At 43.7% G+C, this 21164-nt stretch overlaps 2 protein-coding genes across 2 annotated transcripts in view; both read left to right on the top strand.

The window, feature by feature from the left end:
- Nucleotides 1-21054, top strand: part of LOC309533828 (complement factor H-like) — a 43963-nt gene extending 22909 nt beyond the window's left edge. The window contains exons 10-18 of the mRNA XM_082225444.1: nt 855-1034; nt 3499-3669; nt 6900-7076; nt 8802-8978; nt 11842-12018; nt 13897-14073; nt 17241-17423; nt 19045-19241; nt 20569-21054. Coding sequence (XP_082081570.1) covers nt 855-1034; nt 3499-3669; nt 6900-7076; nt 8802-8978; nt 11842-12018; nt 13897-14073; nt 17241-17423; nt 19045-19241; nt 20569-20571 — 1442 coding nt within the window. The 3' untranslated portion in view covers nt 20572-21054. The remainder of the gene's footprint in view (nt 1-854; nt 1035-3498; nt 3670-6899; nt 7077-8801; nt 8979-11841; nt 12019-13896; nt 14074-17240; nt 17424-19044; nt 19242-20568) is intronic.
- Nucleotides 1-21164, top strand: part of LOC309533859 (complement factor H-related protein 5-like) — a 61201-nt gene that overhangs the window by 24562 nt on the left and 15475 nt on the right. The gene's annotated exons all lie outside the window — the stretch shown is intronic.

Here is a 21164-nt window from a genome sequence, read left to right as displayed (position 1 = left end):
TCTCCATATGAAGCAGAATCAGACCATCTTAAGTGTCTTCATGCTTTGCTTTATCATTGAAATGCTATGTTTACCCAAATGTGGTATAAAAGAAGATATTTCTAAATTCCAGTCTTAAGTTTCCAATGCTTGGGACTGGAAATAAGATCAAAATGGAACAGAGAAAAATAACAACAAATCAATGCTCAGTTATTAAGAATGAAGTTAAAATCATACAAGCCATAATAATATCAAAGTCTGCCTCTTCATTCTACTTCTGCAATATATACTGATGAGCTGAAAAATAAAGAGCTGTGTCAGGGAAGAGTTAGAAGTTTCCAGTTTCTCAAAGAGAGAAAGCATTCCCCAAGGGGGGAAGGAGAGCAGTGAATCTAATAGAAGAGAGCAAGAGGAACAACAGGGAGGGACTGTTCCCAGGAAAGGCAAGGGTTCAGTTCTAGCTCAGATTTGGAGGAGGGGAGATACAAGCCAGCTCTAGCCAGAAGGTTAGAAAAAAGAGCAGGAAAGCGAAGGGAAGGGCGCCTTCACCATTTTGAGAGTGGCTGGTCATGGAGAAGCAGAGCTCAGAAGGTATCTGAAATAAGTGACTCTGAGGAATAATCGTTAAGAACTGTTTATAAGATTGTTTTGTTAATACGCAATAAAAAGTTTTATAAAAGAACAAGAAGCGTTTGTGTGGTGATCTGAAGAGGACAACGACCAGTCCTGACAAGCTGCCCTTGGCATTTTTTATCTGGCGTGTAGGAGAGGCTGAAGAGAATGAGCAGCCAAAACAACTGGGGACTGAGATTATCGTTTTAAGAAAATAAAGACCTCATGTTTTGTTTCACATCATTTCCTTCTGTTTTCAACAGAGGAACCCAGAGCTTGTGAAGTACCTCCAAATATTAGAAATGGACGCCCTGCCAGGGTTGACTCAGAGAGATATCTGCATGGCGAAACTGTGGCATATGAATGTAATGGAGGTTTTTTCATTGTTGGAACTAAAGAAGCTGTGTGTCTGCATGGGCAGTGGGAGTTACCATTATGTGCTGGTAAGCTATTATTGTTGTTTATTGAATTTATATACCACCCTACACCCAGGAGTCTCAGGGCGGTTCGCAGAATAAAATCAATATATAAAACCACAAAATACATAATAAAAACAGAAACAACAAGCCAATAGCCCCCCCCCCCAAAAAAACCAGAAGGGTAAATCAGATCAACAAAAGGCCTGGTTAAAAAGGAACGTTTTTGCCTGGTGCCTTAACAGTGTATAATTAAGGCGCCAGGCAAACTTCCCTGGGGAGAGCATTCCACAGACAGGGAGCCACTGCAGAGAAGGCCCCGTTCTCGTGTTGCCACCCTCTGGACCTCTCGAGGAGGAGGTACATAAAGGAGGGCCTCAGAAGATGATCTTAGGTAGGTTCATAGGGAAAGAGGCGGTCCTTGAGGTATAAAGCCGTTTAAGGCTTTATAGGTCAAAACCAACACTTTGAATTGAGCCCGGAAACTACTTGGTAGCCAGTGCAGTCAGACCACGATCAGTGTAATATGCTCAAACAGCCTTGCTCCAGCCTGGCCACTGAATTCTGACCAGCTGATGTTTCCAAACCGTCTTCAGAGGCAGCCCTACATATAACGCATTGCCGTAATCTAACCTTGAGGTTACCAGAGCATAAACAAGAGTAGTTAGGCAATCCCTGTCCAGATACGGGAGTAGCTGGGCCACCAGCCGAAGCTGATGGAAGGCACTCTGGGCTACCTGAGCCTCGAGCAACAGCAAGGGATCCAGGAGTATCCCCAAGCTACGACCCTGCTCCTTCAGAGGAAGTGTAACTCCATCAAGAGCAGGCGACCTCCCACCTATCTGGTCTGGGAAACCACCCACTAACAGTAGCTCAGTCTTATCTAGATTGAGCTTCAGTTTGTTGGTTCTCATCCAGTCCATTACCAAGGCAAGACACTGGTCCAACACTTCCACTGCCTCACCTGGAGATGTAAAGGAGAAATAGAGCTGAGTGTCAAGCTATACCATTACAAATAAATGCAACTCTTATTTATATAGACACTTTTCATATCTAATTACCATTTATTAACATAAGCAATTATATGCTTGTGATCCATTGGACAGGAAATTAGACCTACTGCCAGGAGACCTCTGCCACAGACATACTTTGTGGTCTTAATCAAGTCTGTTACTACTTCTTCACCTCTGCTGCCCTATAAAAAATGGCAATAATTATGGTTTCTCCTCCAGAATTGCTGCAAGGATTGACTGCAATAAAGACTGAAAGGCGTATTGGAAAATAGACGTGCATGAAAAATACCAGTGAGATTTTCTAGTTGACTAACTCCATTTGATTGTGATTTGCTAACAAACAACTTTACTTGAACAATATTTGAATTGTTAGATGTTGCAGCAAAATGTAGACGTCCACAGAATGCAGAGTTTGTACCAAATGCTTCTCTGGAGAAAAAGTTTATGCACAACAACGTTGTAACCTACATCTGTGGTTCCAATCAACATAAAACAAAATGTGTTAATGGAAAATGGTCACCTGAGCCAGAATGCATAGGCACAGTTTTGCATGCTATATACAAATGCATGGTTTCTCAACTTGAGTGACAGATGTGGCCACTGGAAGCAAGAGTGGGACAGACCTGTTCAGGAGTGCCTTCCTGGGTAGACTAGACTCATCTCCTTTGGAAAGATCATATAAAGCTTTCTTTAAGATTGCATAAATTCTGCATGCCTTATGTACTCGGCTGGTGTGAGATCAGGATATTAGTTTATCCACTTCAGGAGCAGAAGCATTGCTGCCACATGGAAAAGGCAATCATTCGACCGAAGGATAGAATTAGCAGCTTGCAAAGCAGTCACTACAGGCTGTTGGTTCTTGCAAACAGAGGCACAGGGTACATTTTCCCTTCTGCATCCCTGTCTGAGAGCACCATCCCTGGAGGTCAACTTAACTGTGGTGCCCAGGATTCAGAAACACATAAAACTGGATTGGGTGGCGTATCTTGCTACTTTCTCAACAGTGACCTTCCGGTAGCTTTATAATAGTAAAATCTGGGTTGAGTTCACATGTCAGATTTAGGTTGCCAGCAAGAACCTTTTTGGTATGTTCTCATGCACCACAAGAAGCATGCAAAGCTGAACTGAACCACACACAACTTAAAACACTGCAATAGAGGAAGGGTAGCATGCAAATATAAATTTCAGGAGTGGCAGCAACTCCCCACACTTCTGTAGACAGACACCTCACCTGCACTGAGTTTTGGAGAGCCTGATGAGGCAACATGGGGATCTCACTGGAACTAAACTGGAGAAGTTCTGCTTCTCTTGCAGGTTTTACCAGGCAGCTCTTTGGTTCAAGACCAATGCAACTAACTCATTGCAACACTGAATCCATTCAAGGGATAAGGAGGTTTGACTAGATGCTCACTTTCCATAGTTTCCTTGCATAACTTTATATTATTGAATTCTAATGGACCTTTATTTCTTTATTAAAGCATTCTGTCCACCACCACCTCAGCTTCCCAATGCCATTGACATAACTGATACGAGAAACTATAAGAGTGGTGAGGAGATAAGCTTCAGATGTCAGGAGAACTTCTTTCTTCAAGGGCCACAAAAAATAAAATGTGACAATGGAAAGTGGCAAACCCCACCACGCTGTTTAGGTTAGTATGATCTTCCTTTCATATTTCCCTTTTTTGTTTTCAAGAAGTCAGAGAATTGAGGGTGGTGGTGTGTGATTTATAATCTAAAGAAGCACAACTTTTTAAAAATGAAGAGAAACTATAAAATATAAATGACAATGTGGCCTCAAAATGGCAATTCCTCTCTCAAATTATTCTAAGGACACACTTTGGAACCTACTCATAGAGAAGACAGTGAAAGCCACCAAGTTAGATGGCTTGAAAAGAGGACTGGAGAAATTCATGGAGAAGGCCATTGATGTCTATGCTTTGCATATACCAGTTGCTGCAGATCACAGGAAGGGAGATTGCTCTTACACTCAGATCAGGCTTGTAGGTCTCCAACAGACATTTGCTGCCCACTTGAGGAACAGAACGCTGGCCTAGAAGGGCCATTGACCCATCAGGCTCTTCTTATGTTCTTATTTAATAATGGGGATTCAAACCAAGAATGTGGGTGTTGCTGTGGTCTAAACCACTGAGCCTCTTGGGCTTGCTCCAATGGGGTAAGCTCCCGTTGCTCTGCCCAGCTCCTGCCAACCTAGCAGTTCAAAAGCATGCCAGTGCAAGTAGATAAATAGGTACCACTGCGGTGGGAAGGTAAACGGCATTTCCGTGCACTCTGGTTTCTGTCACGGTGTTCCATTGTGCCAGAAGTGGTTTAATCATGCTGGCCACATGACCCGGAAAGCTGTCTGTGGGCAAACACTGGCTCCCTTGGCCTGGAAGTGAGATGAGCGCCGCAACCCATCTAGGGGTCCTTTACCTTTTTTTATAAATAGTAATGCACTTGTGAGGTAATAAAGATGCTTATTCAATAGGTCAGTGGTTCCCAAACTCTGCTCCATGGAGCACTCGGTGCTCCACAAAGCATCTCCAAGTGCTCCGAGAAGAGGTTGGAAAGGAAAATAAATAAATATGTTTCTTTGGTATAAGGGTGGAGATAGTGCTCCATGGTGAATTTCTCTCCAATAAGTTTGGGAGCCGCTGCAATAGAATGGCAGGAATTAGATGTAACACAAATGGCAGCTGATGCCACAAGGAGCAACCAATTGTCTTACACCCTTCCCCTGTTGTCCCCTACACAGCTGATGAAGCAAAATATATGATGTGATCTGATTGATTGACTGTATATCCCACTCTTCTTTGCATACCCAGGCAGAATAAAAATAAAAATAAATAAATAAATAAAAAATAATTTTCTCGTTTTTACCCTGCCCATCTGGCTGGGTTTCCCTAGCCACTCTAGGCAACTTCCAAGAGAATATTAAAAACATGATAAAATATCAAACATTAAAAACTTCCCTAAACAGGGCTGCCTTCAGATGTCTTCTAAAAATCAGATAGCTATTTATTTCCTTGACATCTGATTGGAAGGCCTTCCATAGTGTGGATGCCATTACCGAGAAGGCCCTCTCCCTGGTTCCCTGTAATCTCACTTCTCGCAGTGAGGGAACCGCCAGAAGGCCCTTGGAAGAGGACCTCAGTGTCCGGGCTGAAGGATGGGAGTGGAGACACTCCTTCAGGTATACTGGGCTGAAGCTGTTTTGGGCGGACAAACTTTGTTCAGGTATTCAGTGAACATGCATAGAGGAAGGAGGGAGTTGCCACCATCCTCCTTACACAAGCCTTCATTTTGCATACAGAACTTGAATGCCTGAAGAAGACCGCTTGGCTGCAAATAACTCCTCCATTCTCCAACTTTCAAGACAATGGCATTGCACCCTGCATATTTCATTGGCAACCTATAATGGGGCATAAAAGGAGAAAATAAAATCTTGCATTCCATGAAAGATACTATTCATAGTACTGAGCTAAGTAGTCTTACGACCTGCCGCTATGGTTTGAAATAACTAAGGCAGAAGTAGTTAACCTTTTTATACCTACTGCCCGCTAATGCATCTTTCTTGATGGTAAAATTTCCTTACCGCCCACCAGTGCTCGATGGGAGGAGGATTCAGTTTGTGCCGTAAAACCCCCTACCGCCCACCTAGAATCCTGAAATGCCCAATAGTGGGCGGTAGAGACCAGGTTGACAACCCCTGAACTACGGAATGGAAAGTGTAGTGGAAATCATAAGTGCGTTTTTATGAGAATAACCCCCCACTGACTCACTTAACTGGAAAAAACTTCTTGGTAAACCTACTTAGGGTGTCTAGGTACCTAACCACTCTCCCATCTGCAGTGCACATATTAATAAAATAACAGATATCAAAGCAATACTATAAGCCTCCAAATTTCTTTCTTCCCTGCCTCACTTTGTAAAGCGTGTTCTCCCTAAAATGAGAGCACGTGTTGCGGTGGGGTCTGCCAGGCCAACTCTCTGTTGCCAGGCAGGTAAAATGATGATGGCTTGGGGCAATGATTGGATGGCTGGGTTACTGGGGCAAATTGCATGTAGCAAGTTGGTGGGTGGGACCAAAGGCTTTAAATATTGGGGTACTCAGCTTTTGCTTTCTCTTTCACTGCGTGCATCGGATCACCCGCCCGCCCTGATTTCCAGTTGACCTTGCTATGCCTGTCATGGGGTCGTCTGCCGTTGGGGCAGGGGCCTAGTAGGAATTTTGTCCATTTGGCTGATTTGCTGGTGCCATTTGGTTTTTGCCTACTACTTAGCAATTCGTCACAACTTGTAAAGTTGCGGTTAGGCATTGGTTATAAAAATTGGTGGAGGAGGGGTCAGGATAGGCTGAGCCTGCCCCTCCAAAGATGGTGTGGAAGGGAATTCTGTTAAAGGAATCCTGGGGCTTGCCACAATTTGGTCCAATCCCTGAAATGGGACCAGGGCCGGCAAGCCTTGGGGGGCTGGTTGGGTGAGCGGTGAGGGACTGTCACTCAGCTCAACTGATCCCCAATATTGTTTTCCCTTCACTGGCTTCCGAGGGAGTTCGGAAAGTCAGTTCTGTCCCAGGCGGGGGGACAGATAGTCATAACCAATGCCTAAGCAACCACTCACAGATTATGCGTTTTAATAAAGTTGTGGCCAAAATTATGCCAAAAACCTTAAACAAAAATTATGTGTGATTTGTGAATTATTTTGAGGGGTGGCTTGGGGACCTCCACACACAAACCGACTTTGAATTGGCTGCCTCTGAAACTTTCTACCAGATGAAAAAGGAGGGAGCAGTTCTGCATATAAAACACTCTGGAAATGTTTTTATGCCATTTAATTGTATTCATGAAGACCGCATGTTATATAACTCCCTTTCCAGATTCAAGATGTGGAGATCCCCCTGCAATTGCCCATGGTGAGGTAAATAATAGATCCCAGAGAAAGTATCTTTCTGGTGAAAGTGTGGAGTATCATTGCCATGAAGGTTTTGAACTTGGCGAATCAAGTACTTCAACATGCGAAAATAGGGAGTGGTCCCCACCGCCAACTTGCATAGGTAAGAAAATACATTTATGATATAATAATAATTTATTATTAATACTCCGCCCATTTGGCTGTGTTTCCCCAGCCTCTCTGGGCAGCTCTCAACAGAATATTAAAAACACGATAAAACATCAAATATTAAAAACTTCCCTAAACAGGGTTGCCTTCAGATGTCTTCTAAAAGTCAGATAGTTGTTTATTTCCTAGACCCTCAGAGCTGGACCTCAGCTTCCATTCAAAAGTGGAGGGGTAACTATATAGCCAATGAAGAGCTTTCAATGAGACTTCAGTCTTATTCCATCAAGACTATGCATGGAAGACATTTTGCCAAACCTATAGAAATTGTGACACTGCCTCACTTGAAGTGTCCTGCCAACCAGCAAACATTTAGAGTTTTGAAATATTCTCCCTCTTGCAGAATTGAGGGTAATTCAACTTGCAGTCTAACATTTTGTTGCTTTAATATTTCAACCATGACCTTGCTTTTGGTTTTGGGCAGCACTTGAATGTTTCAGAGACTTTTCAGGGGCTCCTCAGTGAGACGCTGGTTTACTGGCTTACCATCCATAGTCAGAACAGACCAGCTTCTGTGAAAGAAAACTTGATCGATAGAACCTGATCCACATTTACTGGTTTCCCCCTGTAATGCACAGCAGCAAAAGGCATAATGTGTATTATGGGCTGCACTGTAAGATTATATGGGGCAGTGGCAAAACTCAACAGATACAGCCAGTGCTTATTTTCTAAGAAAATGTTTAGGGGTATTCTCATTTTGACTCAAGAAAATCACCATTTCATAGTTCAGATTGGGGAAAATAAATACAGTAAATGGACAAAAGTACAAAGATTCACAAAATGTTTAGGAGTATGCGTACCCCAGGAAAAAAAGCACTGGGTATAGCCACTGTCCTGCTTAAACTGATAATGTGCTTTAGGTTGTGACTCCAGAATCCTGTAGTATTTAGGATTTCTTTGGGAGTCAAATTGAAACTTGAGAGCAGGCAATTAGGAAGGTGGTATAAAAGTTTGAAAACCTCTGGACTAAGGACCTGGCCAGACTTAAACATGTATCTAAATTCTGTAGATTGGCCATAGCAGACATATTAAATTACTAAACCATCTGTTTTCTTTCCCGGTAATATTTATGTTCTTCAACATTTAACCCATTGTGAATTTCTCTGATTACTGATCCCTCTCCCCACTTTCTGCCTGTCTTCATATCTCACTCTTGGGGGGGGGGGACAACCAACAACACACAACTCCCTTCAGCCTTTGAAATGCAGCTTTGTTCAGTACAGTGGTGCCCCGCAAGACGAATGCCTCGCAAGATGGAAAACTCGCTAGACGAAAGAGTTTTCCGTTTTGGAGGTGCTTCGCAAAACGAATCTCCTCTGGGCTTGCTTCGCAAGACGACAATGTCTTGCGAGTTCCTGCAGGGTTTTTTTCCTTCCCTCCTTTTTTCTAAGCCGCTAAGCTGCTTATCAGCTGATCCGATAAGCCGATAAGCTGCTAAAAGCTGCTAAAAGCCGCTAAAAGCCGCTAAAAGCCGCTAATAGCGCTAATCCGCTAATCTGTCAATGGGCTTGTTTCGCAAGACGAAAAAACCGCTAGACGAAGAGAATCACAGAACGGATTCTTTTTGTCTTGCGAGGCACCACTGTATTTTAGTAGGGAAATCCAGACACAGGTATGGTGACATTTTTTGGAAATCATATTTTCATTTGTATTATCTTCTCAGAAAAGTCGTGTGGGGAGCCCCCCATACTCACTGATGCTGCATATGAAGGATTAATAAAAAATCGCTATGAGTCTGGGGACCAATTACCTTTCAACTGTGCGCCAGGTTATGCTACAGAAGGACCACGGAATATTACATGCCACAAAGGAAAATGGTCGGAAGCTTCAACCTGTGAATGTATGTTGCATGTTTTGCCTGGGTAACAATTCTAAAGATAGTTTGCTTCTGGGAAACCAAAACACCTACTTCCGGGTTTGCAGCATTCTATTTCCAATTTGTTCATAAACTAAGCTGTTCTTAAATCAAGGTACCACTGTATTGATCAGGCAAGAATCTGGGCTCACCCACACTGACCTTTCCTCCTGCACTTTCTAGGCAGAGCTCCAAGCTTTAAAGCTCCATATCTGAGAGCTTTTCTGTGGATTGCTGTTTGCTCCAATTCAGCAATGAATGGGTATTTGTGAGAAAAGACAGCTTCCGATTTATGTGAATGCTACTAGATGCAGAACGTTCTCTGACAAATCAGAGAAGTGGTCAGCCACTCCTACGCTTGGAGAAAAGAGAGCTTCTGACCAATATCACAGGTCCTTCTAGGGCAGCCTTTCTGCTGCCCTAGGGTACCCTTTTATTTGTATCAGTATCTGAGCAGTCCCCGCAAGCAGTGTGTCCCATCGTACTGTACCTCCCTTATCAACCCAGAAAGACGTGGGCCCACAGCACACACGTAACCTCTTCTCGGGTTGGAATCTTCCTGGGAAATCTATATAACGTTAAAAAACTGAAAACAGTAACTTTTTAGATGAAGGTCCTACTGACAGCACTAGTTCCTAGGCGAGATGCATTCTGGCAAATCCTCTCTGGTGGTGTTAATACTGTTGCAAGTGATGGTGGGGGCAACAGCTCCTTCTTTGCTTCCCTCCCATGCCTCACAAACAGAGAGGGCAAACAGCAGTGATGACTCCAACCTCCCATCATTCCCCAGAGGGCAACCTCCTGACTCCTCCTCCATCTCCCATCTCCAACCTCAAAGCATTGCAGAGAGGAATGTAGATCCCCACTCTGCCAATATTAATTTCCAATTTGTTTTATGAAGGAATTGGGAAGTGGGGATCATGACATTGCATGCATGGATGAATGGAATGGATGCTTTTTTAGAACTTGGTATGTTTGGATGAATGGAATGGGTGGTTGGGGGCAACATTTATTCTTTATTGTGGAGTGGGGCATTTTTGCCCCACCACTAGATTGTAGGGCCTCAGAGGCTGGCTGCATTTAAATCCTGTCCCCAGGCTTTAACTTCCCCACCCCTGATGTAAACTAAGTGATACACATTGTAAATTGGTTTTCTGATGGTTATATTTAGGAATTTAGTGCTGAATCCCAGGTTCGGCTGCCGTCATAATTGTAGATGTCCCTTTGTCAAATTTAAACTCTGCCCTGAAGAAATAATATTGCGTAATACAATTCAATTAAAGGGCAGTGGCAACATCCAGCCGAGTTTGAGAATGTAGTTATTCTTTCCACTGAAATCTATGTGACATAGAGCTTAACTGGGCCTATATTATAGCAGAACAAATCAAGTATCTTAGAGATACAGTGGTACCTCAGGTTAAGTACTTAATTCATTCCGGAGGTCTGTACTTAATTCATTCCGGAGGTCCGTTCACCGCCGGAGCCCAATTTCTGTTCTTATCCTGAAGCAAAGTTCTTAACCTGAAGCACTATTTCTGGGTTAGCGGAGTCTGTAACCTGAAGCGTATGTAACCTGAAGCGTCTGTAACCTGAGGTACCACTGTATTTAAACTAAATGGCCTTGGGTTAAAATAACTATCTGTCTGAGGAATGGATGGATCTGTCAATTTCAGTTCTTCCAGCTTCTCATTTTTCCTGGGCTGCCCAGACAAGAAGATCCCCCTCTCAGCTTTGCTGATGTGGTTCAAAGGAAAGCAGTGCAATACATTTGGTACCAGCTTGGCTGTAGCAGTTGCTGGAATGAGGTGTACAAGGTGCCATCCAACTGTTTTAGGGACTCTGCTCTGGATTTGTGTAGAGTTTACTTCCCTTCTCCTAAAGATATCCCACAAGGCAGTGAAGATTCAGGATCAGAGCTTTCCTTCTCCTAGATGGGCTACCTAGTTGGTGAGCCCCTCACAGCATTTGCAGAAACTGCCTTCTTAACTGTTGGACCCACTGTTGGTCTTTGCATGCAGGTGTGGTAGTTAAACCAATGTTTGGCTTTAGTTAAGCATTGGACAGCAGGATTGCAGGTAAGCTTGGTCCTCCTTAACCATGATCTGTAAACATAGGCACCAACTCCTACGGGCCGAGACATTTTGGGGTGACTTCTTTTCCTTGCACAGGGATGCGGGTGGCTCTGTGGGTTAAACCACTGAGCCTAGGGCTTGCTGATTGGAAGGTCAGCGGTTCGAATCCCCGTGATGGGGTGAGCTCCTATTGCTCAGTCCCTGCTCCTGCCAACCTAGCAGTCTGAAAGCACGTCAAAGTGCAAGTAGATAAATAGGTACTGCTCCGGCGGGAAGGTAAACGGTGTTTCTGTGCGCTGCTCTGGTTCGCCAGAAGCAGCTTAGTCATGCTGGCCACATGACCTGGAAGCTGTATGCCAGCTCCCTCAGCCAGTAAAGCGAGATGAGCACCACAACCCCAGAGTCATCTGCGACTAGACCTAACGGTCAGGAGTCCCTTTACCTCTTTCCCTTGCACTGCAGTTGGCTGGGGAGGACGGGGTCCACCTGCTGCTGGGGTCGTGCTGCAGCCTCATTTGGGTCCACTGCCCAGCTCTGTGTGATGTTGCACCTGTTACAACAGGGCGTTGCATGGGGCCCCTGCAATGTTTTTGAGAAGTTGGCGACCCTGTCTGTAAGCAAGGTTTGCTTGCATTAAGCTCTTGCACTCTTATCTTTGTGTTTGTTCACATTAGGTTCTGGCATTCTTTTTTTAAGAAGAATGATGGGTATCTATCATGCAGAAAGCACAATTTGTGGAGGAAAAGCTTATTTGTTGGTTTCCTCTCCCCATGTAGATGCAATCTGCGGAGAGCCCCCTGCAGTTGCCAGTGCTGACATTGTGGCGGGGACAGCAGAGGTCTATCTGCCTGACCACGAGGTTCATTATGAGTGCCATGAAGGTTTTGAAATCTCTGGATCGCCTAATGTAACATGTCAAAATAAAGAGTGGTCAGAACCACCGACATGTGTAGGTAAGACCTGGCATTGCAGGTGATGATGATGATGATATTTTTTTATTATTTATACCTCACCTATCTGGCTGGATTTCCTCAGCTACTCTGGGTAGCTTACAAGATATCTAAAAACAAAATAAAAGCATCAATCCTTAAAAACTTCCCTAAACAGGGCTGTCTTCAGATGTCTTCTAAAAGTTGGATAGTTGTTTATTTCTTTGACATCTGATGGGAGGGCATTCCACAGGGTGGGTGCCACTACTGAGAAGGCCCTCTCCCTGGTTCCCTGTAACCTCACATCTTGCAGGGAGAGAATTGCCACAAGGCCCTCAGAGCTGGACCTCAGTGTCCGAGCAGAACGATGGGTGTGGAGATGCTCCTTCAGGTATACTGGGTTCCTGATCTTCCTTCTGTGTGCCAAATATAAATGTGAAAAAGGAAGTGGAAGAAACTGGAAAGAGATTACAAAATGCCTGGTGGCCAAGGCAGATATTTTATTTTTGAGTTAAAACTGGAGGCATGCTTTACTGTTACAGCCAAATAAGTTTATTTTTAAAGTCCTAACAAGGAGAATTATCCACCTGTGTGAGTCCCTGTTTTCCATGTGCCCTCCTCTGAAGGCTGGCAATTTTGCCTCTGCACTGGGAAATACTGCATGAAAAAATGGTATCCCAGTGTTAAGACATGCCTCTTTCTAGTCAGCCTCAGATGGGGAAGGGCAGCAATAGAGCATGGAAACTGCCTCTCAGACTGTGCATTTGGGCTCAAAGAAGACTTGAATTGTATAGGAGAATTTCAATATAGTAATGTACTAGCAGGGATCGAAGACGGGTTTTGTATGCACAATGCACCACGTTCAATCCCTGGCATCTCCAGGTGGAGGCTAGGACAAACCACTGCCTGAACTCCCGGAGAGCCTCTACCAGTCCATATGGACCAGGGATGGGGAACCTGTGCCCCCCCAGATGTTGTTGCACTTCCCATCATCTCTGACCATCAACCTTGCTGGCTGGGGATGATGGGAGATGTAGTCCAACAACATCTGGAGCACCACAAGATCCCTGACACAGATAAAATTGATCTAGGTGGACCTCAGTGCTTTTTGTGTTCCAGGAGCAGGGAAGAAGAGTTGCCATATGCACCTTGACTTGCCCTTAAATGACCCAATACAGCTGCCATTTTCAGGGACTTTTCTTCCTGGACTCATTTACAAAAGTTGTGTAGGTGGTTTCCCACGAGGCAAGACACAGTGATAACAACAAGAACCTTTATTGAACTAACAGAACTGGACAACAGGGGCAAAGGAACTGCTTACGTACATTTCTGAAGGCCTGGGCCACTCCCACTCCAAACGTGATTGGCTGCCTAAACTTCCAAGCTGTGAATTATGACTCAGAGTTTAAGGGCCAATGGCAGAGGCCTAAATCCTGAAATGTTCTGTGATTGGATATCATGTATCGAATCAGAACATAGGGGCTCAGAATTCTTAGTCCAGACTCAAGCTCAGGTAAACACAGACCACTGAATACATAACAGAAAGCACACACTTTTGACCTCTAACTTTTATAGCTAAGAATGACAGCACTGGGGTTGCAAATAGCAGGCTTGAGGTTGCAACCCCACAAGCATGTGCTCTTTTCTCAGCTTCCCCCAGTGCAGGTTTACTCTGCGTCAAACAGGGCTCTTTCCTAAGTCCATGTGTTTATGGTTACAGCTGGGTAGATAGGAGCCTATACCCTCGATGGGGGTTGGAGACCAGCAATTCTCACAGTTAGGACAGTATCCTCTCTTATGACATCTGTTGTCCACTCTCAGAATGTTGGAACAAACTGGTAGCTGCTATTTTGTGGGAATAGAATGCATTTTCAAGGACTGAAGTTTTATCTCTCATTTCAGATGTAACATGCCCTCCCCCACCCCAGGTTTCTAATGGTCAGATTATGACTGCTCTCAAGCAAAGGTACTTGCCACTTGAGAAGGTGCGCTATCACTGTCGCCAAGGATACAGCCTTTTGGGAGATTTTACAGTAAAGTGTGTGAACAAAGAATGGACAGAACCACCAAGATGCATAGGTATTTGGTGTCCAATTTTAAAAACACAGTGGTACCTCGGGTTACAGACATCTCGGGTTACAGACACTTCAGGTTACAGACTCCGCTAACCCAGAAGTAGTACCTTGGGTTTTTGAACTTTTCCTCAGGATGAGAAGAGAAATTGCGTGGTGGTGGCAGTGGCAGTGTGGCAGTGTGGCAGCAGCGGGAGGCCCCATTAGCTAAAGTGGTACCTCAGGTTAAGAACAGTTTCAGGTTAAGAATGGACCACCGGAACGAATTAAGTTTGTGACCAGAGGTACCACTGTATTCTAAAAGAGAGGAATATAACATCCTTCCTTTTAAAAATAAAGTTGTATGTTAAATTTTGCACTGTGCGGATTCTTGCATAGTCTTGGACTGTCATATATTCTTTACCTTCTGCTAATCTCTGGGCTATGAAGAATATACCAGAGGGAGTCAAGACTGAAGTGTATACTATGGGAAAACCAACAATCTTCATCTAGAACGGGCCTGATGGAGATTCATATGGGATTACTCAGTAGTTGGAGGTGGTAGTTTTCCTTCATTGACCAATCATCACGATTGTGATTGGGAAGAAATCCATGCAGACCAAATTGGTCTTACACAGCACAAGGTGGCTTGTGATGCTTATTTAAATCAATTTGAGCTATTTGCGATGTAATCATCTGTTCGTGGCACATGTTGATCTAGACTATGCAGATCTGTTTCCAGTCTCCCTCCCAGATGACTGTGATCCAGAGCAAAGGATAGACTAGAAGTATTTTTGTCTCTTCCAGCACTAGTAGCCAGCATCCCTTGAACTGTAATAAGTACAGAAGAACTGAGATATCTCAACCTTTCTATAATAAATTCAAGTAGTAGTAGTAGTAGTAGTAATAATAATAATAATAATAATAATAATAATAATAATAATAATTTATTTATACCCCGCCCATCTGGCTGGGCCTCCCCAGCCACTCTGGGTGGCTCCCATAGAAACCAAAAATACAGTAAAATATCACACATTAAAAACTTCCCTAAACAGGGCTGCCTTCAGATCTCTTCTGAATGTCAGGTAGTTGTTTATCACTTTGACATCTGCTGGAAGGGCGTTCCACAGGGCGGGCGCCACTACCGAGAAGGCCCTCTGCCTGGTTCCCTGTAGCTTTGCTTCTCGCAATGAGGGAACCGCCAGAAGGCCCTCGGTGCTGGACCTTAGCGTCCGGGCAGAACGATGGGGGTGGAGACGCTCCTTCAGGTATACTGGACTGAGGCTGTTTAGAATTTATAGTACTTGATGCATTCTCAAGACAGACACGTGCCCTCTTGTTCTCTAGGAAATTGTTGAGTCAATTGTTCAGCTGGATTACTCAGCTCTAGATGACTGGGAGCTGCCTGTGTACCTTGAAGTATGCCATTTGAGGTGGTGAGAGTTGTGTTGTTATGTGTGTTGTGGATCATTTAGACATTCGTTCCACCATTTGGCTAACCGTTATAACCTCATAAGTAGGAATATTATGGTTTTTTACACCATCAATGCATAAGGTGCTTTAAAGCATAAGAGTGGGTGTGGAGAGGAGACAATGCAGAAAAATAAGAACAGGTCCGTTCCTGAAAGAGCTTACAAACTGAACTTTAGTAGACTGGAGAGGTAGGAACATAAACACAATACTGGATGAGACTAAAGATTCATCTACTGTGCTTTGCACAGTACCTAACGGGATGGCTTTGGAAAACCCACATGGAGGACAAAATCTGGACGGGGACAAGGCAAGAAAGAGAGAGATGAATAGGTCATCTTCAAATATGACTGCCCAAAATGATGGGGCGCACCCTGCCTCATCCCATCCTACTTCAGACATTGCTAAGCAGAAAGCCAAACGCTTCATGGCAAAGGCGGTTTTAGAACCAGTGGAATTAGCCCCATTCAACTGCAGCAAACTTAGTGCTTCAAGATGTTGATGGACTGTAACTCCCCTGACCATTCGCCATTCTGGGACTGATTGGAGTTGTAGTCCAGCAACATCTAGATAGCATCACACTGGCTACCCCCAAGTTGCATGTTTGGGGCAGGAGTTCCAGACATCAGAGGCAGAAAGGAGAAAACTAACAGAGGTGTTTATGGAAGCACAAGATATTAAGGCACCAGCATTTCATAAACTTCTATGCTTCTGCAGAATCAATTTTTACAAATAGATACTTGCAAGATACTGAAAGAGATTTTCAAAAACAGCAGAATATGATAAATTTTGATAGTGAAGAGCTGAGCAAAATTCAGAGGACACCTGCCGCCGCCTCCCAATGAGATCCATGTCAAAATAGGTTCTAGTTGTTTTAATGATTGGTCTGTTTGACCAACTAAGGAGGTGCTGGTAGAATGTCAGCCACACTTGAAGAGACAATAGAAAGACAATTTGTTCACTGATTATTTCACCAAGCATATATACATAGCTCAATAAAACGTATATTAAAACTTCCCCCCTTTTAAAATTACCGTATTTTTCGCCCCATAGGACGCACCGGCCCATAGGACGCACCTAGTTTTTTTGGGGGGGGAAATAAAGGGAAAAAAATTATTTCCCCCCCAGGTGCGGGGCTGGGGCGGGGGAAGCCCAAGCTTCCCCCGACCCCAGCCCCCAGAACAGTCTGCTATCGCGCAGCTATCCCACGGCTAGCGGAGCGCTGCACGCCCCAAGCTTCTGGGTGCCGGCAATCTCTCCGCTAGCCGTGGGAGAGCCGCTCGACTTCGCGCGGCTCTCCCATGGCTAGCGGAGGGCTGCGCTAAGTCCGAAGCTTGGGGCGTGCTGAGCTCAGCGCGCCCCAAGCTTCTGGGTGCAGGCAAGCTCTCTGCTAGCCGTGGGAGAGCTGCGTCTCCCACGCTAGCGGATAGCTTCCTGAAGCCTGGGGAGCGAGAGGGGTCGGTGCGCACCGACCCCCCTCGCTCTCCAGGCTTCAGCGAAAGCCTGCATTCGCCCCATAGGACGCACACACATTTCCCCTTCATTTTTGGAGGGGAAAAAGTGCGTCCTATAGGGCGGAAAATACGGTAAATCTTTGCATGATACTTTTCTTTTTTCCTGATGTAGAAGCTGAATTCTAGAAATGCTTGTGTGCACAGCCATATGTGTAATCCTAATAAATGCCATGTAATAGATTCCTTTTTCTGTTTCAATGCATCACCACAGATGCTGCAGGAAAATGTGGTCCTCCACCTCCTATTGAAAATGGAGAATTTCTGGACCTGGAAAAATCAGAATATATGCCAGGGGCATATGTACAGTATAAGTGCGAAACTTTCTACAAACCACGAGGAAATCAATATGTACATTGTGTCAACGGGCATTGGACAGGTATACCAACATGCACAGGTACAGGAAATTTCTCTAAATCTTTGCTTTTTCTGTTTTATTGAAGGATATTCAATAAATTCAAAAACCTGTGACCTAGTGGTACCAGTGTGGTGTCAGCAGTTGGCATTGTTCTATATGTGTTTTTGCTTTACTACACACTTTTAGTTACCCTCCATCCCAGCTCCTCCCATGAACTACAGGTAGTTCTCTCATGAAGCAAAGTGAGCCACCCACCAAACTTTGGGTGCCTTTACTGATAATAGGCAGCCATGTGGGTCTTTCCCTTTGCAAGGTTTTCCTCCCAGACACTGACTTTCCACTTTCCTCACAGCAGTGAATCCAAATTCCCCTCAGTGCCTCTTCCTGCAAACAGCTGCATCAACAAACTATTAGATGGGCCTTAAGGTTAATCACATCTATAATGAGCCTTCAAACTTCACGTTGTAATGTTTTGGACCAAAATCAATAGTTTAAGAAGAACATTAACAATAACCACTTGTGGAGACCATATTGTTCTTTACCCCAGATAAGGCGAAGGGACAGGAGATATCGTACGGTTGTTGCATCTTCTGACAAAATTTGGGCTGTCATTACAGGCAATCCTCACACCTTGTTCTGCTGTTACTGAATGCCCTGATAGGCCTCAATAAAACATTCCTCCATGACTTGATCATGGATGAGGGGGCTGACCTGGTATATTCCTCACCTGGAAGCCAGTCCACCTGGGAGCCAGGGTTGAGTTGTTCCTGCTGTTGGGCCAGAGACACAGGGATCCTGTTGGTGTACTGTCCGATCTGATGTTCACCAGCCTCTCTGTTTAAGCTAGTGGAAATAATCTGGGGAGTTGTACTGGAGAATCCCCAAGCACTTCGTAGAATCATAGAATGGTAGAGTAGAAAGGGTCATCTAGTCTAAGCCCTCCAATGCAGGAATCTCAGCTAAACCATCCATGGCAGATGGCTATCCAACCTCTGCTTAAATACCTCAAGGAAGCAGAGTCCACAACCTCCCAAGGGAGGTGGAACAGCTCTTACTGTCCGAAAGTTTTTTCTGGTGTTTAGTCAGAATCTCCTTTCTTGTAACTTGAAGCCATTGGTTTGAGCCAGAACAGGAAAAAACCAGCTTGTTCCCTCTCCCATGTGACAGCCCTTGCGATATTTGTGCTTGGAGACTTCATTTACATGCCGAGGCTGCATAGTCTGGACTGACTCAAGGACCTCATAGCTACCATGACAACAGCCACATACTCCTATATAATGTATAATAATATTGGTATCAAACCCCAATTCAGAAAGCACCCAATTAAATGTGGACTGCTACTGATGGTTTCTTCACATTGGCTGAATCGCAACTCAGAAAATCTAACGCTTGTGACTCCCAATTGGTTTTAATGGGGAAAATATTCAAATTGCTATTTATTTATTTATTCATTTGACAGAAGCTTTACTTATTTTTCCTCAGAGGAGACCCACTGATGGGACCGCATCTCAATCTCAATTTATTTCAGTGGGTTTGACTGAGTAAGACTAACTTTGGACACAATCCAAAGGGCTGTTGGTTTTTGTTTTTCGTTTTGGTCAAGTAAATTCCTTGTTGTCAAATTAATCTCTTAGATGACACGATTTGTGCCTTTCTACAGTTCCTTGTGCAGCAAACGAAGAAGATATGAATCAAAACAATATACGGCTAAGGTGGAAATCCGCTTATAAAATCTATTCCGCAACTGGATACAAGACAGAGTTTGCCTGCAAAAGGGGCTTTCAGCCAGATCCATCCTCACCTCCCTTCAGAGCCCGATGTAGAGAGGGCAGGTTGGACTACCCAAGATGTATACCTGTAGGTACATTGCAGTTAAAGCATAATAACAGAAAATTCAACACACATAGCTGTGATTTTTGTTAAGCTATAGAAAGCAATATGCATTACAAAATAAATGTCTTTGAAATTTTCTTGGTCTACAGCAGATTATCAATTCCCCCCCCCATTTATACCCATTTTTCTCCTCTCCTCCCAGAGTTACTCTTCTTTGTTGTTGATCATCTCTTATTTTCTCCTCTCACCTTCCCTTTCTTTCACTGTTTTCTCCGTTCTCCCTCAAAGTCCTAGACAGAATTAAAATGAGAAAAAAGTAGTTCTGCTGCCACAAGTAAAGCCCAAATTAAGCCATGACACAATCCACTTTTAGGTATGAAATGCCACGAGTGTTTTAGCGCTTCCTTACTCAGCCTTTAGAATAAATTCACCAGGACCATTTAAACTTCAGTGCTCCTAAGCATCAGAATCGTCACATTGTGGAGTAAGCATCTCTTGTTGCTCTTTCACTCTGAATGAATGGATTCATAATATTCCCCAGGATAGTTCCATAATTCCACCCCCCCCCCACAAAATCTCAGCTGGTGTCATAAATACAACAGCAGTAGTCTTTGCAGTGCAACACTGAGTCTGTATTAGCACCTGATTTCTGACTGGTTTTTCAAGTCCCTGCGACGGGTGGAGCTCCCGTTGCTCGGTCCCTGCTCCTGCCAACCTAGCAGTTCGAAAGCACGTCAAAGTGCAAGTAGATAAATAGGTACCGCTCCGGTGGGAAGGTAAACGGCGTTTCTGTGCGCTGTTCTGGTTCGCCAGAAGCGGCTTAGTCATGCTGGCCACATGACACGGAAAAACTGTCTGCAGACAAATGCCAGCTCCCTTGGCCTATAGAACAAGATGAGCACTGCAACCCCAGAGTCATCCACGACTAGACTTAACTGTCAGGGATCCTTTACCTTTTTTAAAAAACTTGGGTTGAGTCCAACCCTTTAAACTGGTGTTAAAGTTTACCTATCAATATCAAAAATGTTTGCCTAACAAGGCATATTTTGTACATGTGGAATGTTATTTTTAATGCCATCACTCACGGAAAATGATGTTTGACCTTTTATTGTAACACAGATAATTGGGAAAGTAATAATGGCAGCAATGATTGTGCAATAGGGTTGTGTCTGTTGAGTGACTCTAGACAAAAAAAATTGAAACCATCTTATAATTATTACATAGTGTTACTTGCATATGGAGCCAGTTTAATATAATAAATTAATCAAAGACTCTTAGCAAGTATCTGCACAAAGGATAATTATGCATGTATGTAACCTTACATTTTCATTGCTTACTTTCTATTTAACAGTGACAACAAAAGTAATTGGAAGAAGCATACAGAAGACATTTTTAACCAGCACCTGGTCTTCAAAATTCATTGATGATTTATTTTATCAAGCTACTTCTTCACAAACACCAATAGATTTCCCCATGGATTATATGCAGCTGCTCACAATGGATCATGGACCTAAAATTGGAAGCCGACTTCCTTGAAGACACACTTGTAACTTTTAAGGATTGATACAATGAGTATAGATGTAGGCCTGGTTCACTTTCAATAAATTCTACTTGAAAGCATCGTGGAAAATGTTATAGGAAGGAAAGAAATACACCAGGAGACAAGAACCCAACAGTTTTATATAGACATTTCCAGCTCTGGACTTTTGAATTCTCAGTGAGGCCTAGCAGCTGTAAATAATACACTAGTTGTGTAAAACTGCAGTGAATTTTTGTAAGCTTGTAGGGCTATTATGTTCATTCCAAAATAAAAATAAAAGCACTTGTTCATAAAAAATTCTTTCCTTTGTTAGTATATAATAAAAATGCATAGCATACACATTATTGTTTTTTAATGTACTAGTAGCAAGCTTACATGCCTGTGGGAGGAAACCCCATTGAGTACAT

This window comes from Podarcis vaucheri (genome assembly GCF_965113315.1).
Source record: "Podarcis vaucheri genome assembly, chromosome: 6".
Classification (NCBI taxonomy): Eukaryota; Metazoa; Chordata; class Lepidosauria; order Squamata; family Lacertidae; genus Podarcis; species Podarcis vaucheri.
This window is presented reverse-complemented; position numbering and strand designations above follow the sequence as displayed.